Raw genomic sequence first — 26750 nt, forward strand, 5'->3', positions numbered from 1 at the left:
GGAAAAGTCTCCAAAGTCATCTCTGTTCTGTCTGTAGCACTGAGCCCAACCCCTGTTGGTTCCTACTGATGCTGCAATTCTTAAAAATACCAAAAATATTTCCCTAATATATCATTTATTTAAAAAAAAACCCAAACATCTTTTTAAAAATGTTCCCAAACAGCTGGGCATTATAGTTTTTTTCTCAATCCAACATAAATCAAACAGGAGAAAAGAGTAAATTTATTGGGGTCTATTTTCAGTCATCGTATGTATGTGGAAGTGTCTCAAAATGAACTACAGTGCACATGTTTATTGTCATGAAAGAACATGTCTTTCAGCAAAACAAGATGCTGATTTATGTCTATTGAATAGTTTTTGGACATAAACAGAGGCCCTTTACAGAAATAGGCTTTGTCGGACTTGACAGTTGGAAAAATTCAGTGTTGGTTCTTTTCATGGGATTTGTTGAAATAAGAAAAATATAGACTATTACCAGCCTCCTCTAAGTTCTTTGGCCCATTTCTCCAGGCTATTGAAATGCAGTGACCAACAGGAATCCTATGTAAATACTACAGCACATGGTTTACTACAGTCCTTAGTAATATACTGAACAAAACATTCAGTAGCAATTCTCTTTGATGTCAATATTTACCAAATCAGTTTAAGGATTACAGCATACAAAACTGCATTTAAAAACATCAATAGCATAGCTGAGTGATGCAGCAGTGTTGGCAACTCTGATGACTGGTGTTGAACATGTCAGGGCAAAGTGAATGATTTATAGCTTCTACTCCTTAAGCTCCCACAGTCAATGTACCTCTCAGTGAGGCATTTCACCTCCAGGTGCAGCTGAACTGATGAAGTGTGTGGCTGTGCTCTAAAGTGTGAATGTGTGACACTATTTATGTGAGGCAGAGGGTTACTGGAAATGTTTTCTCCAAAGAAATGCAGTTTGAAAAATAAGCAATCTGACCAGTTTCATTAGAGCTTTTTGACAGGACGGACAAATGGCTCCCCTGTGTGATCCAATAACCACAGATTGGCTTTTTTTGCGAAACAGCTGGAGAGTCTGGAAGACTCCACAGGACACAGAAAAAAAGAGGCAGAGATGAATCCCTCACCCAGATGATGGCATGCTGTGTCAGATGTCTGAACACTTAATTACCGTACTATGCTGAATTGGGGAGGATTTATGCAGGAAGGAGATGATTGCAATGTGATGTGTTTCATACCAGGCCATCAGAGCGGAGTGCAGGTCTGAGTGGATCTGGTCTGTGGGTCTGGGACTGCGGCAGCATGACCGGTTTAGACATGACAGGGGCCATCTGTCGCCTCTGATTGGGGGGACTAGGAGCTAGTTGCTATTGGGGGAGAGATCATGTTTGCAGTGTAGGTTTGGACTGAAACAGTAGGGTGATGAAACAAGTCATTCTAAAACAAAAGCTTTTTTGTTCTGGTGGGATTGTACACATTTATAAAGTTCATCATTTACACTAAAAACAGAAGGGGTGTTTGATTTCTACAGAGAAACACTCACCAAGGGGGTGCTTGAAGAAGAAATACGACTGGCATGGGAGGTATTTCTCATTACCTGAACCACAATAAAATAAAATCAATCTTGCAGCCCGCTGGCACATACAGAGCACTGCAGGAATACCAATGCAACACACGGCCAGAAATCCCTATATCCTCAGAGCAGAGCATGGCTGAGGTTTCTTAAGCACTCAATGCATAACCTTTTGAATGAAATGCAAATGTCAAAACAAACGCAAGCACACACACTTAAAAAATGCTCCTCTAATCAGCAATATGCTGCTTTCATCAACACTACACGCCATGCAACACTCCACTCAGTATAACAATCCACACAGCTACAAGAAAACATCAATAACAAACTAACTGCATCTCTGAATGCCTTTTCCTCAGCTTGAGGTAAACTGTAAATCAATGACTGCATAATTCAGTCATGCTGCTACAATGCATCACTCTCTCTTCATGCATAAAACATCCCAATACATAAAAAAGAACCTGCACATAAACCTGTGCATTAAAGAGAACTGAATCCTGCAGCCTTGAAAATGCATTAAATCTGTGAGTTTCCTATTTCCTACATTTTTTTAAACTACTGATTCAACTTTTATTCAAAGATGGAAAACAAGGTCCTTTCCATCCATCCGTTAAACAGAGCTGAGCAGTAACACAAAAAGGAAAAGCCAGTCCAACGCATTCTCTCGCTCTCTAACCTTTGGACTGGAGGGGTAGGACATTTCACTGGTGTTGGACGAGTAAATTCCTCCTCTGGGGAGATAGCCACCTGCCTCCCACTCGCTCCGGTGCTCTGGAGGGCTGGGAGGGTGTTGGAGGTGATGGTGATGATGCTGGCGGTACCCACTGTGGGTTCCTACTCGTTCTTCAGAGTGTTGTGGGGGTGGGGTGGGTGGAGGGAGGTGGAGGAGGTGGTGGAGGAGGGGGTGGCGGCGGCGGAGGCCGTGGAGCGGGCTGAGGAGAGGATGGAGGCCAAGATGACTGAGATGGAGGAGGATAGTGGGAAGAGGTTGGGGGTGGGGGTTGGGGAGGCTGGGGGTGAGGCCTGCGTCCCTTGTTGGTCAAGGTAGATGGGGCAGAGGGAGGTTTTCTAGCACTGGGTGGAGAAGGAGGCCGCCGCTGTGGGGATGCTCGAGTGGAGGGAGGGGAGTAGTTAGGTATTGTGGGGTTCAGCTTGGGGGAGGGTGGAGGGAGAGGCAAAGGAGGGGGAGGCTGGCTACTGCTGGGTTGGGTGGGGGCCAGTCTCTTCAGAGGGCCCTTCAGGCTCTGATCCACCTCATCCAGATTAATGTCGTCCAGATCAGTCGTGGCCAAGTGGAGGCCGCCCGGGAAACGCTTCACTTTGGGTTCCGAGGCAGGAGAGAGCGGCGGGGAGAGCTTAAAGTCACATGACATAAAAAAGGACTCATTTCACTTCATGTTTCATTTCTCATTAGCTTATTAAACAATGTTAGCAATCAGCAGGAGGCCAACACATCCATAAACTCTCTCTTACAGTTCCTCTTTATTCTACATTGACATGGTGCCATACAACAAATGGTCCACAGTCATCTCAGAAAGACCATTTGTGTCAAAATATCTCAATGTGGAATAAAGAAATTGACATGAGAAAATAGAGTGGGGTTTTTAATATATTATTTTGTATTTCATAATGCATAATCAAAAATTACTATTTTTACTGCTCTTGTTTCTCCTTTGTACTGTCCAAGTGATTGCACTTGGTGGAAAATAAGTTGTCTTTAGTGCTAGGAGCAGGTAAAAATAAAAATTCCAACTGGACACTGCCTCACCTCATGCATCATATAAATCATGAACCTTAACATTTGAAGTGAAACAAGTGACAAAATGGCACACATAGTGGTTTAAACCCCACCCTTCAGCTTTTGCTAGATTATAATGGCCAGGGAGACAAGCTGTCTTAACTGTCCTTTTACATCATTTCACTCCGTCACCAACTAAGTATGGTGGGAAGGCTTTGCCTCAGTGACTAAGTTTACATGCACAAAATTTTCATACTTTTTGCACCTTTCCCAAAAAAGAACATATTCCTAGTGAGCTGTTTACATGGCTATTCCAACACTCCTGCATGAAGTGTGTTGTGTATATGTTCAAATAATGCTCTTAAAACCTGAATAATACCAGCATATCCTACATGTCTTAATCTGGAAATTCTACATATGGTAAAAGGTCTGATTCAGAATATCCAGACAGAATATGCTGTTTACATTCCCCATATCAAATGCAGATTGTTTTGTCATATTCAGAATAATAGTGAACTATTTGTGTGCATGTAAATATTGTCAGTGCTATGCTAGTGTATGAGTGCTCTATTCATCTTATGAGAAAATACCACCTGTCCAGACTACAGGGGATCCACTGTTTAATGTTATGGGGAAAACAAAACAGTGTTGAAGAGCTCAGAGCGGTCTCGACAGAGGAGGGCTCATTCTGTACCTCTGGGGATTCATTCTCCACACAAGAAATCTGCTCCAACCGAGTCTGACAAAGACGCTCCACCCAGTGTTGCACTTTCTCTGACTCCTCAAGGTCTTCTCTCTCCGTCTCTGAGACCTGGCACACAGGCAGAGCCGGGCAGCATCAGACAGTACCAGTTAACCCCATACACGCATGTTCACATGCTCAGCTTTAAACTTTGCATCACAAGTCAAACAACACAGTTGTATTTAGTTAAAACCACAACTTGACACCCTGAAAGCCAACATAATGTAGCCATACAGTACATCATATTGTCAGATGGCTTGAGTCCACTCCACACGCTTTTTAAGCCCCTCTTTTCGTACCTCTTGAACCAGTCGATTGATCTTCAGCTGCTTCTCTCGTTCATACATCTCCTCCTTCTCCTTGGCGAGTTTCAACTCAAACTCCATCTCCTTCTTGTTCTTTCTCTGCTCCTGCAGTGTGTCTGTGTTGGACACTTTCTTCTTTTTCTTCTTCTTTTCTCCTTTCTGAGGTGTCATCAGTTAGTCAAAATAAAAAAAAAGCAGGGTACAGACAAATCTGCCACTCCAAACCACACAGCACGACATGCATAAATAGCTAGTGACACCACACTGTGTATAACAGATAAAACACCAGAAAACAACACCAAGTTTTAAATATATTTTTAAAAACAAACGCTCTATATAACAGCCAGTTTGTTCAGATGACATAAGAGCCAGTTATCTCTCCTCTGTAGCCACTCTTAAACCACACTGAACTCAGGCAGCTGACGGTACCTTGCGGATTGACGGCAGTTTCCCCTCATATCGATAAAACCAGCCAAACGCTAAGGATGGAGATGAACACAGGTCATGCTCACAGGTTTGTTAAATTAGATTCATGGTTAAAACACAGTCTCAGCCAACCCTTGGCAGTGCATCTATTTTCAAACAGCCATTACACTAAAAATCCACAACACATCACTCAAAGAGAAAAGTGACAGAAAAGATTAAGTCTGCTCCATTCAGAGACTCTAAATAACAACTACTGAAGACGCAAACCACATTTTAGAGATGTAGGGAAAAAAAGGCAGCTTCAACAGATGGATTTTGGTTATGTGTCATTAATTCTCAGCAACATCTGGCAAAGGAACAAACACTCTTTAATGGTTAATTTTGGTTGTCAAAGGAAATCTAGCACTTGTCTGTGTGTCAGCTCGTGTGCACGAACATCCTCCAGACTCACTTGTCTGTCCTGCTCTTCCTCCTTGTCTTCATCTATGAAGGAGCTGGCTTCATCAGCTTAGAGGAGAGGCCATAAAAAGCAGCACAGCACACCGAAGTGACAGAAAGAGACAGAGAGAGCGTGCAAAGGAGAGGAGGTGAAATAAGGTGAAATCCAGGAAATAGTTTACTTCTAAAACTCTGTGGCTTCAGAAGAAAAGTAAATGTTTAGGTTCAGGAGTAAATAGAGGATTCATGCATTTCAGGATGGAGACTTTCAGTTTTCCTTACGAGAACTCTTGGCCTTGGTGGTTTTTGTCTCAGGTGGTGTGGGTGACGGGCTCTTGGGAGTGCGGGGGCTCTTAGGGCTCTTGGGCCTGTCTTTAGCTCCCCAGTCCTCTTCCCACTCTCTGTTGTGCTTCCTCTCCATCGTCTCAATCCTACAGAGGACAACAAAAAAGTGAGAGATGTCAGATGTTTTATACATGTCAAAACAATATTGAATTATATGGATATTAAAATTGGTTGTATACTTCTCCATCTCCTTTCTGTAGCGCTCCTCTTCCTCGGCAGCTTTCTGAGAGATCTCCATCTTTCGCCTGTTAAATACACAATAAACATACAAAATAAAACTCTTTCCACACAACACACTATAGCACAGGGCCATAAAGACAGAATGTATGGCTTTTATTCAGGTCATGGCTGCTAGTGAGAGTGTCAGCCATGCAAAACGTGATATGTAGCCCCATTATTCATCCCAAGATATTGCTGGCATCAAAGCACAGAGAAATCTGAGTGTGTCCTTATTTTACAAACACCAGTGAAGAATGTGATTTAGTGATGGGAACATAAATCTATATTGTGATGTATCAATAGAGCAATATAAGATTCTCAGTTAGAAGGAAAATCAATGCCTGCTTATTTTTGCACCTAATATATGTAGATGCATGTTTATGCAGCATATTTCTATGAAGTATTACTAGTGTCACAGAAATAGCATTACAGCATTTCATTAAATAAAAACTAATTGTACGATAAAACAGGCATTCTTAAATGTTTTTCAAGCTTATTTATTAAGCTATAAACAACTAGACTTAAAAAGTAAATCGTAAATTTGGATATTTTAAAGGGGGCTAGAAAGAAGAATTATGAGTCTTTTAAAGTAATTTATAAAGAAATCCAATTTCATCAATAAATATTTCTAATTTAAAGGGGATTTAAAACACCAACATAAAAAAGTCAGTGCGTACATCAATTAAAAAGAAATCAAATAATTTCAAACATAAACAGTAGTATTTAAAAATATATTTGAAAATGCGATTGAACAGGAGAAATAAATAACTGGGTTCACAAATTGAATTAAGATCATAGGATTTAATCAGGTATTTGTATAGACTGATACATTTATTTGTATACAAATGGTTTAATGCCTATTTTTATTGTACAGTTAGTTCTTTTAATTTATGAAAAGTTTTATTAGTATTTTTGTAGAACGTGTGGTCCTCCATATATGGTGAGATGACAGGGAAACTATCTTTGTTCAAACATGAGTACTCTGTTTCTCTGCTGTGTTTTAGTGTGAGGAGGTAATGCAATGACTGAACTCAGGTCACAAGGGAAAAGGAATTTGGCACTGACAGGTGACGGTGCCGGCTTGGGATTTCTGGGAAACATCAAAGTAATGTCAGTCAACACCGCTGCTGTTGGGTGATGACCTTCAGTTTGACCACATGTTGGTATTCCCCTAGATAACAAGACAAGAGAGCCTTCCAGCTGAAAGTGGATAAAAGCTACTGGGCACTATTTGTGTTGAGATGTGCCAAAATGTGAGACAATTCCTGACAGCAAACACCTGCTTCTAGCCAGTAAAGCTTTTTATAGGGTTCTTTTTTCAGTTAGTGATCTCAATGTCAGGGTGAGGATGCAGTAATTTGTTGGGAAGCAGGAGTTGATGCCATTTAACTTGCAAAGCTGCTTTGGAGATGCAGAACATTTACTGTGTCTGTGTGTGTCTGAGTGTGTTTGTGTGTCAAGTCAGGTCAATTTTATTTACAAAGCCCATTTTCACAAATCACAATTTGCCTTAGAGGGCTGTAGGGCATGCAACTTCTCTCTGTCCTTAGACCCCTACAGAGACTAAGGAACCCCCCCCCAAAAAAACATAATCTGGGGACGAAATGGTAGAAACCTCAGGAAGAGCGACTGAGGAGAGATCCCTCTTCTAAGGCGGACAGATGTGCAATAGAGTTACAGTTTAAATTACAGTAAGTGTGTGTGGGTGTGTATTTTTTGTCATTAAATCATTGTATTTTCATATTTGGGTAAATCCTGTGTGTACACTTGTGATGGGCATTTAAAGTCATTTCCATATTCTAACACTAGTAATAAATCATTATTAATTACTTGTGCGTAATAGTAAAAATGTGCATGGGGTTACGGTTAGTCTACCTTTCAGCGCCTCACAGACTATAGAAATAAACTAGTTTAACATGACATTGCTTTTACTACACACTCATTTCACTTTGTCTTGTCTTATGCCTGGTTGTTATTCTGCCTGTAAGGTTAGATGGAGTGTAACTGGTCATGAATGAAAGTGAAATGAATCTGTGAAAATATGTTTTATCTTTGTATTTTTTAATAAACTATGTTAAAGAATTTTGTAATAATAACTTTTCCTACTGAATTAGACCTTAACTGCACTACCATGGTGCCAACATTTTATATTTTAGGATAACAACAAAAGACTTGTGTTCAGGTACAACAAGACAACTGTTGTTCTTCTGCCATACTTCAAAAACAGAAGAGGAAAGTTCACTCACTGCTTCTCCTTCTCCTGCTGCTCTTTAATGATTTTGTTGGTCTCCAGTGCCACCCTCTTCTGGTGCATCAGCTCCTGCCTGTCCAGCTCCCTGCGGGCCTCCGCTGCCAGACGCTCCTCATCAGTCATGAACAGCTCGCTGCCCTGAGAGGGTGACAACAGCCAGAAATGACAATCAGGGAAATACATCATGTACAACAGGGGTCCTAAAACTTTTTGGCTCTGGGGACCAGGGCCCGTAAAAACCACTCGACCAGAGAGAGGGCGAGGAGGTGTCTGTTTTTATCACGTAACATCTTTGAAGCCTTACTCAAAATCAGAGAATCACAGATATATGGCGCACAAAAACATATAAGATACATACTAAAATACTGTACTGTTATTATTGTTTAGAGTTGCAGGGTTCCCTGTTAATGTAGATGCAACTTTGAATAAATGCATTAGACAGGCACCAAGGAAACAGTAAATAAGAGGGGACTGCTTGTCTCAGTTACACAGTTGCCGCCGCTGAGTCCCGAGGCAAACAACCTGCCGAGTGACTTGACTGATGATAAATGTTGCTCCTGCAGACAGCAGGCTGAGGCACAGGCACAGACAAGGTAATGTGACGTCTCCAAAACAAAATGGTATATTAGTCTGTGCAGTGCGGGAATGCAAAGGGAGTCGGCAGAACAATAAGAGACAATCCTTTAACTGTTTTACTTCCTCAGATAAATACATTTCAAAGATTTTAAAAGGTAACCAGAAGACTTCACCAGGATTACAGGTTTTTTCCTACCTACATATTATTCTGTGATCCTCATAACAGTATAAACAATAATTCTGCGCATTTTATATACACTATGTCAAGATTATCACTTTCCTTTACTATGCATTCCTTTAACTTTAATAACAGGAACTTGTGAGGGTCAAGAAATCTCTCAAATTTTAAATACTCTAAATAGTATAAGTCTACACGTACTATCTAGGATTATTTTAAACGGTTGAGTGTGCAGATGTAATCATATGTATCTCAAACTGGTGTTACATGTCAAGAATTCAACAAGTTAGATAAAAAAATAGAAAAAGAGTCAAACATTGACCTGCAAAAGACATCATATTATTAAACTGAGGTTTGGACTCTAGTCACATGACTTGAGCCAGACTTGAATCACAGATTTGGTGACTTTAGACTTGACATGACAAAATAAAAACAAAACAAAAAAAAACACACAAACATGTATTTTGACTTAGACTTCAACACCAAAGACGTGGGACTTCACTTGGACTTCAGTCATTTTACTTGAAAATACTTGATACCCTCCTCCAAACCCAGCTATTAAAGAGCATGTTATTTAAAACATGCACCACGAAACGATTAATTTTCTTATTTTAAATGTTTGGGTCAACATTTACTGAGATGCAAAAACTTCAAAAACGTTTCTTTTAATGAATAAACAAATTCTAAAAAACATTCATGACTTTTGTGAATTTAATATATTATTACGCTGTCATTAAATGTCATTGATTTTGGTGAAGAGAGCATAATGACTTGTTTAGGACTTTAGGAAACTGAGGGTTTAGAACTTGAAACTTGGACTCACCTCTGGCATTAAAAAACTATGAACTATTATAATTTTTTATGAGACAATGCTTTTAGAGTGTACTTACAGCTCCTGTCAGAACAGTAATAGTCAGACTCCTGCTGCTCTTCAGCACTCTCACAGCCTGGGAATATAACAACAGAAAACTTCAATTTTCAAGACATATTTATTAAATAAAATTAATGGTAATACATTAACAGTCTCTTAGAAAGATGGTTCTCTGCATGAAATATGTATTAGATATTTATCAGGGTGTAAAATGATTACCAACTCCTGGTAAATACTGCTGGCTTTGTTTTCTCAGCCACTTTGGCAAATAATTAACAGTCCATTAAGGATTTTTTTTTCTGTTGCCAAACCATTTTGGCTTGTTAAATGCTAATTAAGCAGTGGCTCTGCAGCTCAGTGAGCTGAGTGTAGAACAAACACTGCCGGTGAAGTTAAATCACTGTTAAAACAGATGTCTTCATGGTGCTGTGGGTGCTTCTGATAATAAGGACAAATTGTACAAAACTGTATATCTATGTTAAAGTAAAAAATAACTTTAGACTCCAGCTGGTTTTATATCAATGAACAAATAATCAAGTTAAACTTCACTTCACCTCCTTGTGCTCCGCATTGGTGAAATCCACCCCGTTCACCTCCACAATCTGGTCTCCAACCTATATTTAGGATAAGACACAGATGCAGTTCACAGCAGGCAGGTATATGCAGATACCAAAGACAGAGTGTCAGCTCTCACCTTGAATCCCTCTCTTATAACTAAAAGTCAATCAAGAAACCTCTGGGTAGTCCTGGACTCAGGTTTAAATTTCTACAGCCACATCACATCAGCAACTTTATCTGCCTATTATCATTTAATAAACATTTCTAGAGTCAGAGAAATGTCAAAATAAGACCATGAAAGGCTCACCAACGCCTTTTTTCCAGTAGATTAGATTACTGCTGTTCATCAACTTCAGTTTATTCAGAATGCTGCTGCGAGGGTGCTGACAAAAACTAGGAAGTATGGCCATATTACTCCACTTCTAAAACTCTTACACTGGCTATCTGTCACTTAAAGAAATAATTTCAAAATCTTGCTGCGTATTGTGTATAAATCACTCTGTGGCTCGGCGGCCAAATATATCTCTGACATGCTTTTGACATATGAACCTTCTAGGACCCTCAGGACATCTGGGGCTGGCCTACTGACCATCCAAAGAGAACTAAACATGGTGAAGCAGCGTTTTGTTATCCTGAAGCACAAAACTTGGAATAACCTCCCAGATGATGTTAGGTAAGCCCTGACTCTGACCACTTTTAAGTCAAATCTAAAAATGTTCCTTTTTTACATTGCCTACTCCAACCAGTAATGACTGCAAATTCATCTTTTCAACTTCATTTTAAATTATATTTTTATCTTTGGACTGCATCTGCACTTTTGCTACTTATAAAGATTTTTTAATATTGTAAATCATTTAGTAATTAATTACCTTTTATATCCTTTCTCTTTACTCTTTTTTTGTCTGAATCTGAATCCTATAATATGTTTGAAAATGTAATTGCGCTGTAAACCACAGTCTGACAGTTTTTTAAAGAGGTGTTCAGGTCATTTTGAGCAATCACCTCAAGTCCAACTTCTGCAGAAAGTGAGCCTGGCTTGACATTACTGATGTAGATACCAGGCTTCTGGGTTGGACCACTGGAGATGCTGATGCCCATGCCTTTGGTGCCCACGAGGCTGAGGAAAACCTTCTTCTCCTTGATTTCTTTGCCTCCAATGGACGCCAAGCCTGCAACGCTGCTTTTTTTCTCCTGGGGAGGCACAGAGAGTCCAAAAGCTGTCTGCTGATGTGATACAACTTTTAAAACTGAAAAATGACATGAAGCAGAAGCTAAATCTGTCTCCTACCCCTGACTCAGACACAAACTGGTCGACAAACTGCCACTTGAGGGGTTCATCTGATGAGCTGGAGAAATAGAAAAAACCTGAATGAGGACACTAAAGTCTCCACACTGTCAACAATGTCTTCTCAGCACATTAACTCCCCATTTCGCCATTCAACCAGCAGGTTTTTTTATAACCACATTATTTTACCTTTTCACTGGGATCATCCCCACATCTGCACAGATAAAAAAATCAATAAAGTTAATGCTGTGATTGTTATTAAATAATATCAATTAATTAATGCACATCAATGATGCTCCTGTTATTGGAAAAATAGTTTTTGACGTTTGTTTGTTTGTTGTTTGACATACGCCTGACTTTGAGCGACACAGTCTTCTTTGTCTTGATGAGACTGAGGACCTCCTCGTGGATGCAGGAGGAGATGGAGTATCCATTGATGCGCACAATCTCATCACCAACCTATAAATCAACACAGGATGGAATATTATGTAGGACGCCTTCACTTTCAATATATCAAGACAAATCAGAGATGGAGTTATTGCTGCTCCAACAATTCACATTCTTGTCATTTGAAAATATCAGCCACAAAATGATTTATTGATTTCATCTGTCTATCTATTTTTTTGATGCTTTACTCATTTACATAATTGAGTTTAGCTATCACATCTATATGTCAGTGTCTACACAGTCATGTACAATGTGTCTGGACATGCATGCAGATGTTTTTATCTAGATTTAAAAGCCTAACCACGGATGGAGGCTGCACAGTAACCTCAGCTCGGAGGTCTATATACAGTATATCAGTTGCATCACTTATCTTTATCCAACAATGTTTATGTATGCACTCTGTTAAACAGTTAACTAATAAATAATACCTAATAAAATATGTTTTAAGTAAATTTGCAAAATCTGCCTTTAGCAGGTGAGGAAACATTCTACCGCACATTACAGCATTCCTTTGAATGTATGTTGTTAAATAATTTCCATAAAAATGATTATTATTAATTATTATATTTTACTCTGACTGTGTTTCTGGGTTTTATCCAGTTATTAGACAGGAGACTTCCCTCACCTTGGATGTAGTTACAAAGTGTACTGCAAGTCTATCATAATACACAATGACTCACAGTTGTGCTATAGTATTAAAGCATCAATCTAAACAGGACATTAACTTTTTTCATGACAAAAGTTATTGATTTTATTCAATGTCCATCTGGGTGAAACTGAACTATCGGTTACATACGTGCAGGCTCTTTGAGTTTAAAAAAACATGGTGATTTACCCCACCTAGTGGATACTGGTATTATGACTGACATACGCAACACCTTACAGTGACATGAAAATCATTACAATTTGACACAACAATGGGTAATCTGCATAGTATTCATGTTAATAAATATAACACTATAAGTGGCATGTTATGTATAAAAATGCAATGATAAAATAAAGTAGACTATCTCTATGTATACACATGCATACTATGAAGCCAAAAAAATAATGTTGATGTACTAGATGCTATACTTAAACTAGTGTAAGGAGCCCCTTTAGACTGGAAAGGAGATCTTTTTTATGTTCTGTGCACAAGATAATTAACTATAAATTCATATGCATCTCTAAAGATCTAAGATGCACACAGCCACCATATAATGGAGAACACAGCTAATCAAATTTTATTTTCTATTCTGCCTCTAAAGTGGGAGTGTATCCATGTTCTCCTGCTCAATATAATTAACATGACTCATATAGGCAGACCAATTAATGGGTTTTATGCTCTCAGTATTTTTTTCCCCAGGTCCAATGTTCAATATGTGATTCCCTCCTTGAACCCTACGCCCTGAAATTTGTGGGCAAGACAGTTTCCTGGACTTTAGATATTGATATCTCCACAGAAACTCAATAGATCTTTACCACTGAGCGTGAAAAAAGTTTTTTTGAAACATCTAGCAAAGCTTACCCTTACCAATCTCTCATACAACGTTAGTTGATATCAAGACTCATCGGGATGATCCCCCTATTGTCTCATAAAATTATATTTTTTTATCAGGTCCTGTGTGCACAAGTTAATTACCTGCCGCAACAGTGGGGCTTGTATTGTTTTCACCTAGTGACTTTGTGTGTGTGTGTGTGTGTGTGTGTGTGTGTGTGTGTGTGTGTGTGTGTGTGTGTGTGTGTGTGTGTGTGATCATGGAAAATTGTCCTGGAGATACCTGCTACAGTGGAAACTAGCACAGAAGCAGTTTTAAGTATTTTTCCAGTTGTCTGTCTATCTGAGGACAAATTTTGTCAATGTGATTGTGTCACAACTTTGCAAGATGCTGTCAAAAAGACCCCCCTAACTTATGAGGGTTCATAAGTTAGGGGGGTAGGAAGTAGGACAGAAGCCAATGGGTCCCCAACTTTACGCCCCTGGCACACATTTGTTATAAGCTGTGGATTCCTGTATTGTGGTGGGTGCAAGATGGTCTCTAGTTATCTTGTGCGCACAAGTTTAAAAAATACCATCTTTCTGGACTTCATGGGCTCTGTACTTCTGCTATTATCATTACAAAATAATTATTCTACATACCAATAGCCAATACCAATAATAATCTTTATCTGGTACATTAACTAAAATGGTACATAAACTAAAATCTGTTTTCAGAGTTTAAACAATCCATCGTAACATAGAGGGACATTTAAATTATTATTATTATTTTTTTTTTTTAAACACCACAGTTAACACACACAGCTACATACCTGTAGGCCGACATTCCCAGCCTGACCGTCCTTCACAATCTGTGATATATAGAGACCACAGCCAAACTCCAGCCCTCCTCGGACACTAAGACCCAGTCCATCACGATGTGTCCGATCCAAACGCACTTCTTTCAGCTTCCTGCACATTCAGGAGAGAAAGAAAGATATAAAAAACATTTATGAGCCAGATAAAACAGAGTGTGGGAATGCTCAGGGATATTATGGTATAGTTAAAATGTCTTTTTAGGGCACTTTTGTTATGTAGACACATATGTGATACCGGCATCAGGACGTGAGTCTATGCTGCACTCACCGTGACCTCTTGGGGGTGAGCAGGTCGTACTCCACCTGGTGTTTGAGGGGGATGAGAGGTCGGATAGCATCAAACAAGGGCAAGCGCTTTGGTTCATTGATGACCAACTTCAGGTCCCCGACCAGCACTGTCAAATCCATAGACCTGAATGAGAAGAGGGACATAATTATGTTTTTATATGTGACTTTCACGTTCTGAGAAGATACAATATAATATGAGATCCTCGGGTCAAGACCAAGTGCACTTAAGAAGAGGGATCCCTGAGGAAGAGGGATCCCTCCTTAGTCGCTCTTCCTGAGGTTTCTACCATTTTTTCCCCAGTTACAGCGTTTTTTTGAGGTGTTTTTCCTCAGTCGTGATGTGAGGGTCTAAAGACAGAGGGATGTCGGTCACATTTAGAGATACTGAATGTCATATTGTGTTTAAAGTACAACTGATAATAATGGCCCTCAGGGGATCTTATCAATCAAAAGATAATTTAAGTCCTCCTGTAAGAGTAGTCTATAGGTTTAGCATTGCACTCCTAGAACACTGTCAGATAGACAGTATCAGAACTGACGCAGCACAACAAGAAAATACTTTGTTTTTTTATCAGACACATTCTTCTTTATTTTCAAAGCACAGTGCCTACATTACCCATAATGCAACTTGCCTGCCAATAGTTTGGTCAGGTATGTTAAGCGAGTATCTAATAGCCTAAAGCTGTTAACCTTAAGAAGAGAAGAGATGAGGAGGCATATGTCGCTCTGACAGGCAAAAATATCTATCAGAGTGGACGACAAGCAACAGTAAGCTTTTTGCCTTTGTTGTTGTTGTTGTTGTTTTTAATTATTCCAGATCCCCAATAATTGTTACTACAGTTAAAGCTTTTCTTGGGGTCCACACAAAATGCAAATCAAGATATTAAATTATCGCACCATAAATAAAACTGTAATATTTCTGCATATGCTAATTGGAACCACAATCTTATCAATTGTCCTTTTACAATTCAAAGGGAGACAACTAGAACAGCAATTAAAGCTGCAAAGTAAGCTACTGTGTAAAATCTGTCCACCTGGCCTCCTCTCTAAATTATTAACAAGTGCCATTTCAGCCCTGTTTGGAGGATGGACATAAAAAGAGCTTTTGTGGAAAACTGGTCAGGCTTGTCAGAGTACAGTGGAAACTGATCAGAGGCTTAACCAGTGGAGCCACAGAGCTCTGGCTCTGTACAAAGATTAATTGAAACCTAGACCTGTAGCACCAGCAGTGCACCCCCTCCCTCAGCCTCTGACACCAGGCTGTTATCAGAAACCCTGATGGAGCACAGAGTTTAAACGGGAGGTCTTTGTGCATCAGAAATGAGTGTGATGAGATAAAGAGATATCAAAAATTTGGTGAGGAGTTAAAAGAAATTAAAAGTGCAACTGAACAGCGTTTCATCTGCAGCTAACACAGGAGCAGAAGAAATTATAGCAACACTTCAAGCAAATGAAACATGACACTATATTTGTAATTTTGATTATACTGTCTTTTTTTATATTGGGGCCTCTTTACTAACATTTTTCACAAGTTCCGGGTTAAAGTGGTAATTATTTAACTCTTTGAAATCTGGATCGACATCAGTTTTCTTCTGCTGCATTCAGACGCCTTTCACAAATGTTTAAACCTTTGAACCCTGAGGATATTGGTTTGATCTCTTTGAAAACATAGGGGGAAAAGGCAATGAGCAGCTTGGCAAGGAATATCCCCAAAAAGGCAAGAGATATGTAGATTTAGAAAATTATTTTTAAAAAGCCTGGGGAAAATATCCAGAAAACTATAGTTCTAATTATCATAATCATTTAAAATCCTGTTACAGAATTATTGTAAATTTTCAGATTTTAAATTTAATTTCCTTGTTTGTTTGCTCAATGACTTTCCTTCATTTTTTGCTATGTTTTTTAAGATAATTTTCTTGTTTATTGTTTTTTTCTATCTCAGGGTTTACAGGGTTATCTATTCGATAACATCAACATTTTCAACCATATAGGCTATAGCGGGGTGAATATACACATACGTGTGTGACAAAGCAAAAACGAAAATGCAACTTTCTTGCAGACACACACAGGTAAACCACACTGAGCAGTGACAGATGGTACTCACTGGTGATACATGCGGAGGACATCATACAGGTAATCCTTCTCTGCCTCATTTTCAATCAGCAACTCCACCTGCAAGAAAGGAAAAACATCTGGTGCCATTCTTCTTCTCACTGCTGAGTCAGAGGAAACGTCAGCCCACTGACACACACTATACTTCTCTCTGGTGGTCTGGTCAACACTACAGCGGGACGAGCCATCAGTGTGTGCCTGTGTGTGTAAGAGTCGTACAAACCTGATGGCGGCTCAGCTGCAGCAGAATAGTTTTGAGGAAACGTTTCGGCCAATCACTGATGTAACACATTTTGCTTTTTGTCTGAAATAATCTGTCCCAAGCTACACGATAACTGTTTCAAACCCAACCTGAGTTGCTTTTTTAATCAGAGTGGTAGCTCAAACCAGGCCTTGGGGATGATGAGGCTCCTTGGACTAAAGCAGGTGTAATGGACAGCCCTTCCCTTACCATCAAACCACTGGGAGGGAATAATGGCAGCTGAGGAGAGGCTGCAGTAGGAAGGTCAGCAGTGTCAGCTTACATCTCAGACACAAACAGAGGTGAATATTCACACCCAATATTCTCACACACACACACACACACACACACACACACACACACACACACACACACACACACACGCCACAACCTCACAACCTCAGCAGTGTGTGCTCAAAAATAAGTCTTATGAAGAACAAAATACCATGTGTGCATGCACATTTGGACACTTCTGTATCATGTAGCGCAGTTACACTCAACTTATGGCCCTTATCTGACCCCCGACAGGGTGCCATTATTTTCTAATTCATAAGAAAAATGAAGTGATTCACAACTGGGAAGTGTTTTTGTACTTTTAGTATACATCAGGTGTCAGACTGCATAAAACAGCATCAAAATAGAGCCTGTTTATCAAAAAAGCACCATTGGAGGATCGCCCATACCCCTCAAGAGAGATAAGAATCCTAGAAATGTCCTAAAATCCTAGAAATATCCCAGAATCCTAAAAAAAAATCCTAAAATCATTGAAGCATCCTAAAACACTAGAAACATCCTAAAATTCTACAAACATCCTAAAATCCTACAAACATTCAAAAGATTCTTGAAACATCCTAAAATCATGTAAAAATCGTATAATCCTAGAAGCATCCTACAATTCTAGAAATGTCCTAAAATCCTAGAAATGTCCCGAAATCTCTGAAACATGAATGGGGCTGCTCCCATGCAAAGCAAATGAGTATCCCTGCTGTAGGGATTAAAGCATTGGTAGATCGTCTAATACTTACTGTCGTGATCATAAATGTAGGGCTGTATTACATGGATCCTGCTGAGAGTTCGCTGCAGGGATGTGTAGCATGATTTTTATGACTGTCATAAATTTGTCTTGCACCGCGCAGTGAGACACAGTCAGCCACACCTGCAGCCTAAAGTGCATGCAGACTTTGGCACCATAAACCAATAAGGTTTAGAGATCATTGGTCAGTCAGAAACCTGTTTTAAAAGTGTGCTGTCTAGTTAAGAGGTTCAGACTGTTTACAGAGTAAAGACCCCATTTACTTTATCTACAGAGATCGCAGTGCATACAACAACCTCCCAAAGAACAAAACAACTTTATTGTTCCTTTTAAATTGACAAAACAGATAATGTAATTCTTCATACAGTGACTAAATTCAAGCTCTCATCCAAACTGAGATACAGTGACTACGATGATGTCCCAAATAGAAACAAAGCTTGATTGTGCCGTGTTGGCCCCTCAGCCTCTAATTAAACTCGTAAATTGTAGCTTCCTTCCGCTCAGCTGCTCGTCTCTGACACGGTCGACATTATCTAATGCTGAGATGCCCTTTGTAAAAAGCCTGCAATATGTGACACTGCCTGCAGCACAGATGGCTGTGTGATGATCCCTACATGGTCTGTGGCCGAAAACGCCCTGAACATATCATGTTCCCTTCCTCTGTTATTTTCTACTCATAGTTACCTTTACAGGCTGTTATGAGCCAACACCAAACACAAAACAAAACATGCTTAATTCATGGAGCTACATACAATGAACTCGAGTAACATTTGTTTTACCCTGGACCTCAGCTGTATGTTCATCATCGGACAGATACAGAGAGGATATCATCCAGTATAGCTGTTTGGAATAAACTGTGGCTACTTTTAAACTTTAAAGGAAAATAGATGCACTGTCACCCAAATTATCTGCCTAACATAACATCTAACAGAACAGCTGTTGAAATTTGAGGACCAAAATTCTATTAAATCAATTTCATCTGAGAAAATCCAAGAAAATTAATTATTTCCATTGTTTGAAAATCAATAAATCGTATAGTTTTGTCAGTTATTTCACCAAAGGGCTTAACCCTTTTAAACCTGAGAAGAAGGCAATTAACCTAAAAAGACATGGCCAAAAAGTTAGCAGGAATTTAGCAAAAAGTTACCCCCCCAAAAAATCCGGAAAATTAGCAAGAAAAAAAAAAAAAGAAAAAAGAGGGGGAAAAAATCAAAAACAAAAATTTCTTAATAAAAAGTGCGGAATTAAAAAAAAATCTGTATCATCATTTTAAACATAGGCTGATAATAATAATAATAATAATAATAATAATAATAATATTAATATCCCTATTCTTTTCTGAACAAATTTTAGGTTGCTTTTGTTGGCCAATTTCTTACAATTTGTGGGAAATTTCTTGCTAGGTTGCTCATTACCTTTCTCCATATTTTCATAAGAAATCAAACCAATTTCCTCAGGTTCCAAGGGTTAGTAAATAGGCCTAGTGATACATTATATCTAAACCCTGAAGCTACTGCCATAAAATTTCTAATTTGTGTTTGACTTATATACATGCCTTCTGATTTGCTGTAATAAAAAGTATACTTCTGAAAAAAAAAACATTTTGAGGTAGGCTACTCTAACTGTTTCATTTTGTGTGGCTGTCTGTCGGTCAGGCCTGTCTGCGTAACATCCCGGTGAAAGAGACACCTGAGCCGGTGAGGCGACGCACAGGTGAATGACGGAAAAAGAAACGCTGTTTGAGGGCTATTAAAGAGAAATGTAATAAATATCCGAAAAGCACAATGTTTGTGTCTTACCTTGTGTCTAAATTCGCGAGCCACTTTCCGCTCCATCGCTGAGAGACAGTAGCAAACAGACCGCCGTGAGGTCTCAGTGTCGGAGAAGTTTGTCAGGACCAGACCAGGGTCAGCACGTCAAGCTGCTGGCAGTAATATAAGAGCTTCCGGTTAAGGTTTTTTTTATAGTAACCAGGTTAATAAATAACGAGGAATAAAAATGTAACAAAAATGAATATGACAATGGTGAACATTTACAAAACCATAGCTTTTCTCACTATCAAGCGACTGTGTCCGTGTTTGGGCTTCTTGTTGTTCTTCACACGCAGCAGATTTGGGACTTTTATTTTGAAGGAATGAACGTATAGGATACCCTCAGTTTTAAAGTAAACTTTATTTTAACAAATCTTTATTTAGAAACATACGACGGCGTAGGTACTACACTGTTAAAGTTAATATTTTTCATTGTATTAACTATTATATTAACTATTGACCGTGTTTTTATTGATGTCACCTCGTTTTGGTTTGATTTACAAAGGTGGTTTTAAAAACTAACAAAATTAGATATAGGTATATGTTATAACAATCCCAATTTGCCAGATCATGGAAAGTAAGTAATTAATCTTATAATCATTTAAATACTTTCTGTAGATAGCACCTTTAAAAACAGAGTTTAGACTGCTTTGATAAATTAGCAAAAATTATAACCAGATGACAAATTATGCAAAATGGAGGACTTAAAATATCAATGTAAAATCTTACAAATAAATAGACCAAATATAACAACATCAGAAGGGAATAAGAGCAATAAAACAAAGCAAAATATTTTAAACATAAAATGATCTGGGTAAAAAAAAACTACCCTCCTTTTATATTTTTAGAGATATTGATTTTGACATATACTTGACAACAATTGAAAAATTAAAACTGTGTATATTTAGACATTTCAGTATGTATGTATGTATGTATGTATGCATGCATGTATGTATGTATGTATTATTATTATTATTATTATTATTATTATTATTATTATTATTATTATTATTATTATTATTATCATTATTATTATTATTATTATTATTATTATATACAGTCTATGGTCCTGTCACTGGTGTCACTGGTGGGCAAAATAACATCAACTTTGCTCCGGTTTTCCACGAAGAAGAAGAAGAGGCGTACACTTCCGGGTTTCAAAAGTTTGATAGCAACCAACGAGCAGCCTCGCAGCTCTGACTGAGAGCTGTGTGTTTTCAAAGATTGTGGGTATGTAAAAGTGTATTAGTATGTTAGCAAAAACGCCATTGATGCATTTTCTACAGCGCTGTTGTTGTTCCGTATGTGCCGCCTTTATCTTCGCAATATTAAAAGCTGAACCATCATGAAAGACTAACGTTATATTTGCAACGGAAATGTACATGCTCCATGTTTTGGGGTTTTTTTGCACTTCAGCGTGCCCAACTGATTCAAATTTAAGCTGAAATAGTTTTTTGTGTTTAAAGCTGTATCAAATTGCACACTTATAAGAATAGTAGGCTTTGCTTTTAAATGTCCCGCTCCCCCTGGCGCCCAAAACATGGACACGGGGTGTGTTACACGTTACTACACATGTTACTACACATGTTACTAACTAACCTGTTAACATCTTTCCTGTCAATAACCAACACCCGTTCATGATTATTGACAAATCTCACGCTGAAAACTGCTTGAATTATCAGATGATATAAACTAATTCACCGTTTTATAACATATAATAATGATTTCTTTGAAATAGTTATTGGATCTATTTGTTTTTTGGCATTTAGTTGTTTGCTGAACATAAGTAATGTTTTTATTATTATGTTTACTTGATATACACAGCTTTGTCTTTGGTTTTTTATAGAGTTGGCTGCAGAAAAGTATGAGATTGTTTGACTTGCAATAGTTAACATTTTTTTAAATTGATGACAGCCAGTCATCAATTGCACTTTTGTTTTCAGGGTTTTGTGCTAGAATGGGATCACCAAAGAAAGATGCAACACCACACAGGTAAGATTATGTAGTCAACGCACAGGAGGACTGACTGTTTTTTCTGCTGCAGCACTGAGAGTGTTCACTGTGAGAAGGATGTAATGCTTTTAAAAGTAATCTCCCTGAATGATGCTTAGACTTACAGTCTGCTCCCCACTGTTACAGACCTAAGTATTATCTCACATGGATTTAATCTCACTCCTTAAGTCGGTTTAAATGCCTCATAATCATTTATCTCTTAATGTTGCTAAGGTCGGAGATTTGCTGCAGATAAACTGTATACTCTGCATGCGCAGGATAAATGGTTTTTTTCCACACTACAGATCCAACATTCGTACCACTGGTCAAGAGCCTGACTCCCCACTTCCCCCCATCAATGAGCGGCTGGCGTACCTGCGTCCGTCCAGGGAGCTGCTGGAGTTCTACAGACAGAAGATCGCCCAGTTTGACGGAGAACACGAGGAGCTGCTGCAGATGCTGGAAAAGTACAGAAGCATCACAGAGGACCAGGTGAGACACAGACAGGAATCATATGTGTTTGTTTGTATGTTATGTTGCTTGTCCACTAATGCTAGAGCATATTCCCCCTTTTAACTGATCTTCTCTCTGTCCCAAATATCCTCTCAGCATAAGCTACAGTGGGAGGTACGACAGCGTGAGGGAGAGATTGCGGAGCTGCAAAACGCTCTGAGTGACATGCAGGTCTATCTTTTCCAAGAGAGAGAACAGTCTCTTCGGCTTTACGCAGAAAATGATCGACTAAAGATCAGGTGGGTAAAAGTGTTTGATAAAGACATATAATTTCCACTATCAAGCAACTCAGTGAGCAAACAATAAAATCTTATAAACAACTCAGAAATTGACCACACATGAGCACATTAAACACCAGTGGTGGAATGTAACTCAGTACATTCACGCAAGTATTGTACTTGAGTACAAATATGAGGTACTTGTACATTCTTTTCTTGTCACTTTGGACTTTTACTCCACTACATTTCAGACTTTTACTTTACTATATTTATCTGACAGTTTTAGTTACTAGTAACTTCGCAAAGTAATATTTTTGCATAAAAAAACATAAGACTTTATTGAATATGATGAGCTATTTAAATATCGATTTGCAAATTGACTGGGAAAATGAATTGCCAATTATTTTGAGAAACATTTGACATTTATTAGTACTTTTTACTTAAGTAAAGAAACTGCATACGTCTTCCACCACTGTTTCTGTTATATGTGGTCATTTAGACCTCTTTATAAAGACCTTGTAGGCATGTACAGACTGTTACTGATTGACAGACGTCTAAATGACCCCCATTCACTGCCGCACAGAGAGTTGGAGGACAGAAAGAAGATTCAGCACCTTCTGGCTCTGGTGGGTCCTGATGCAGGAGAGATCACATATTTCCACCGGGAGCCTCCTCACAAGGTAAACATAGTTACTTAATCATAAAGATTTCTCGCAACACTGCACGTCTGGACTCGTCAACACGGGTGAAATTAGTCACCATAATAATCTGGCACACCCAAATGTAACAAAGGCAGTTTTAATGTGATTAGTTACACCTGTATTTGTCCAGATTATCTGCAGTGAAAAAAGTGTTATTAATCATCAAATAATTTTCGGTCAGTGTCATTGCTGATTTTTGCACCACATATAAACAAACTGATGAGAGACAGCTCATTGCAAGTTCTTTTTTAACAATAACATTTGGGGCATGAGGGCATATAAATATGTTTTCTAGATTGCTGCTCACGTGACCATATGACTTATAGTATCTAACGGCAGGTCAGGATGTCTCCACAAACTTTTGCAAGCACATTTTAATGGCTCAATCACATATGTCAATTTCGATACAATCAAAACAAATATTACAAGTTTTTCTCTTCTTTTTTGTGGATTGATTAGTTAATTTCACTGTGAATTCAACAAAAATCAATGTTTTGATGACTATATTTCAGGTCACTATCAGACAGAGGAACACTGAGTCGAGCTTGGAGGAAAATCTCAATCTCAGGCCAACAAAGTTAAGATCTGCTGCAACCAGGAAAGGTTTGAAACTTGGATATTTAAAAAAAAAAAATTGCAGATGCCTTGTCGACGTTTAATATTATTTAAATTCTGTGTAATGATTTTAGAAAGCTTCTTTGTGGTTTTTAATCAAGATGTCAACACTTTGACTGTTTAAAGAAACTTGCTGTGAAAATGATGGTATGTGATGGTATAAGGTTTTTGAATCCACACAGAAAGTGTCATTTCTGATTTCATGTCCGTCTGAGCAGAGAGCAGCAGGAGAACAAAATCAGCAGACGGGGTAAATGGTGAGAGCCTGGAACAATACAAGAATGATAACCAGACGTTGTTACTGCAGGTAGGTGGGGGCGTCCACTTTCTGAATGCGGGTGATGGGATTTATCTCAAATATACAGACACTTCACCATTCAATATTCATTTTGACAATAACAAGACTGAAACTTTTTCACTCTTTCCTGTCTGGACAGTTTTGGTGACCAAATAGTGTACCAAGCTATTTTTCTTTGCCGCTCATGTTTCTAGGTGGAGGCTCTGCAGGCTCAGATGGAGGAACAAACCCGTCTGGCTAAAGAGCAGGTAGAGTCTCTGCTGGAGGATCGGCGGATTAAAACAGAGGAGGCGCAAGCACAGCGGCAGAGAGATGAGGAGCGACTCACAGCTCTGACTGACAAGTGGGTTGATCACAGCTGCTGTGATACTGCTGAGTGTATTATAGGAATGATGCTCCTCTTGTTGTGATTCATGACTTTTATTTTTCCTCTCTGGAATTATACTCATTCCTTTGAAAGATAATAAATCTAAAATAAATTTAAAACTGCAATAATCACATTTAGAGCAAGAAATATTGACTTACAGGCAACACTCAAAAAATGTTTTGGGACCAGGAGGGGGGTATTAATAATTTCATATAATAATATTTAATTATATATATAACATATAATAACACTGGGGCATATTTGGATTGTAAATAAACCTGGGATAGTTGTTTATTAATTTAATCTGGCGGTAAGTAAACTGGGGATGATTCTTTGTACATAATAATTTGTACATTTGTTGAAACAATATATGAGTTAAAAGAAAAAAGTGAGAAAGGGGTAGGGATATTTAACTTTTACTTCCACCTACTCCTTTTCAGACACTGTAGCTTTGTTTTGTTTGTTTGTATGTTTTAATTTTTGGTTTGAAATAAAGTCAGACATTAATTCTTGAGCTTCATCTCAATGTATGACTCTCATGTCCTCTCTTCATTTGACACCACAGGCTCCAACGAACCCAGAACCTGCTGCATGAGAGCACCAGGGATTTCTTGCAGGTGAAGTTTGACACTCGGGCTCATGAGAAGAGCTGGATGGTGGAGAAGGACCGGCTGCTGAGGGAGCTGGACTCCTGCCACAACCGTCTGAGGAAGACTGGTTCTGCTGGTGCAGAGCCGGGCCGAACGTGGCAACCCAGCAGCAGCACAGCCCTGCTCCTCTCCCGGCCTCAGCCAGAGTTACAGCAGGCGCACAAGGAGGAGCTAAAGGTACTTTTTGTTCTTTTTTTTTTACACTGAAGGAGAAATCTTTCTTGCTAACTTATTTTTTATCATGAATCAGTTTAAATATTGATCAACCTTTTCCCTTCATTTTGAAGCTTATTTATTTTGGGGTGTTATTTGTTTGTTTTATTTACCTTATTTGAATAAATGTATGTCATTAGGCACTGCAGGAGGATCTGAAGCAAGCCCACCGTCTGGCTGAGATGTACAGGGAGCAGTGCATTACACTGGAGACAGAACTGTCCCAAATCAGAGAGGAAGGGGATGTAGGCAGAGAAATATTTAAGGTACCACTGTTGGAACAGTGCTTGTAAATGCTCACACATCTCTGATTATTTTTTTCATATTTATGGCAAGCCCCAGTTTTTCTTAACACTGATATTTTTGTCTTTTATGAGTGCAGGAGCGTTCGGACAAAATGGCCAAACGTCTTCAACTGATGACTCAGCGTTACGAGGCGCTGGAGAAGAGGAGGGTGATGGAGGTGGAGGGCTTTAAGACGGACCTGAAACACCTCAGACAGAAATTCAAAGATGTCGAAAAACAACTTCTCAAGGTAAAAAGACTTTGAGAAGTCTATTAGTGTCTTAATTTTTTTCCCCCATTTAGTTTTTGGCTTGATCATGAGAAATGAGTTTTGCATCCTGCTGATATCATAATTAGCATTTACATAAACTGTTTAACCTGGTGCATATGTATCCACTGTTTCAGGTTACTCTGAATATTGGGCCCAACCAGGACTTAGCCATTCTGCATGAGGTGCGTCAGACCAACAGCAGGACGAAGAAGGTTCAGGGTGAGCTGATGGCGCTGAAGGCGAAGATCTATGGACTGGAAAACGAGCTGAGATTTAGCTGAAGACTGGACTGTGGTGTCAACTGTCTGTTTGTGTTACTTTAGTACTGAAACTTAGACTAAATGTTGATTCTGTTTTGGTATTTTGAACTAATAAAGATGTTTTGCATCAGTGATTTTAAATGAACGGACACTCACAGTTATTCACACAATGAATTCTGCAAACAACCACAGGCTTATTTACAGCAAACATCTGGAACTGACATGGAAGAAAAAACGTGTGCAACTAATATCATAAACGATGGATCTGTTTTGCTTAAGTGTCCCACTGCATGCAGTGAATAAATAAATTAATTAATAATATAAACCTTAACAGAAAATAAAAATGAAGGCAAAGTACAGCAAAAGATAACAGAAATACAGACTTAGAAAAAAAATTAGCAACGAAATATTTTTTAAAAAAAATACAGCTATAATGTTGTGACACTTTAAGGTAATCCTCATTAAAAACTAATTTAAAAGGGTCTTAAGAATAACAACGTAATCAATTATCTTATGTTATGTCATTTGAATATTCAAAACTAAAAAAGATGTATGAAAACACAGGTTTACCTAATTAGTTATAAAGTTGTAAGATTTGCATAAATTCTTTTTTCTGTTAG

General features: G+C 38.6%; 2 protein-coding genes across 4 annotated transcripts in view; one reads left to right on the forward strand and one right to left on the reverse strand.

Annotated features, from left to right (window-relative positions):
• ush1c (Usher syndrome 1C) overlaps nucleotides 1-26750 on the reverse strand; it is a 36818-nt gene that overhangs the window by 6595 nt on the left and 3473 nt on the right. Inside the window, 21 exon segments of the mRNA XM_088080031.1 lie at nucleotides 1215-1343; nucleotides 1520-1573; nucleotides 2226-2427; nucleotides 2429-2904; nucleotides 3982-4098; nucleotides 4329-4493; nucleotides 4764-4813; nucleotides 5481-5629; nucleotides 5723-5788; nucleotides 8009-8151; nucleotides 9658-9714; nucleotides 10193-10252; nucleotides 11199-11387; nucleotides 11485-11542; nucleotides 11671-11695; nucleotides 11832-11940; nucleotides 14218-14356; nucleotides 14531-14674; nucleotides 16655-16722; nucleotides 19736-19857; nucleotides 22115-22198. Coding sequence (XP_087936157.1) covers nucleotides 1215-1343; nucleotides 1520-1573; nucleotides 2226-2427; nucleotides 2429-2904; nucleotides 3982-4098; nucleotides 4329-4493; nucleotides 4764-4813; nucleotides 5481-5629; nucleotides 5723-5788; nucleotides 8009-8151; nucleotides 9658-9714; nucleotides 10193-10252; nucleotides 11199-11387; nucleotides 11485-11542; nucleotides 11671-11695; nucleotides 11832-11940; nucleotides 14218-14356; nucleotides 14531-14674; nucleotides 16655-16722; nucleotides 19736-19771 — 2436 coding nt within the window. The 5' untranslated portion in view covers nucleotides 19772-19857; nucleotides 22115-22198.
• Nucleotides 20857-26275, forward strand: ccdc77 (coiled-coil domain containing 77). Of its 3 annotated transcripts, none has more exons than XM_042495559.2 (12): nucleotides 20857-20977; nucleotides 21662-21739; nucleotides 22045-22231; nucleotides 22349-22491; nucleotides 23054-23150; nucleotides 23684-23774; nucleotides 24005-24093; nucleotides 24279-24427; nucleotides 25017-25278; nucleotides 25455-25580; nucleotides 25697-25849; nucleotides 26005-26275. In XM_042495559.2, exons 2-12 carry the CDS (start codon nucleotides 21705-21707, stop codon nucleotides 26149-26151), a joined length of 1479 nt encoding a protein of 492 aa, XP_042351493.2. In that variant the 5' UTR covers nucleotides 20857-20977; nucleotides 21662-21704; the 3' UTR covers nucleotides 26152-26275. The 3 variants fall into 3 exon arrangements, with proteins under 3 accessions (XP_042351493.2, XP_042351495.2, XP_042351494.2); XM_042495561.2 differs by having other exon boundaries at nucleotides 20868-20977; nucleotides 21691-21739; XM_042495560.2 differs by having other exon boundaries at nucleotides 20922-20977; nucleotides 21666-21739.

Source organism: Plectropomus leopardus, chromosome 7 (assembly GCF_026936395.1).
Source record: "Plectropomus leopardus strain MGB_pleo_1.0 chromosome 7, ASM2693639v1, whole genome shotgun sequence".
NCBI classification, from domain to species: Eukaryota; Metazoa; Chordata; class Actinopteri; order Perciformes; family Serranidae; genus Plectropomus; species Plectropomus leopardus.

Bases quoted from the DNA above. Each gene is read 5' to 3' on its own strand.
- ccdc77 (XM_042495559.2), top strand. From the start codon at position 21,705: ATGGGATCACCAAAGAAAGATGCAACACCACACAG. The intron at 23,775-24,004 runs GTTTGAAACTTG...CCGTCTGAGCAG, and splicing joins ATCTGCTGCAACCAGGAAAG to AGAGCAGCAGGAGAACAAAA. The intron at 24,094-24,278 runs GTAGGTGGGGGC...TCATGTTTCTAG, and splicing joins ACCAGACGTTGTTACTGCAG to GTGGAGGCTCTGCAGGCTCA.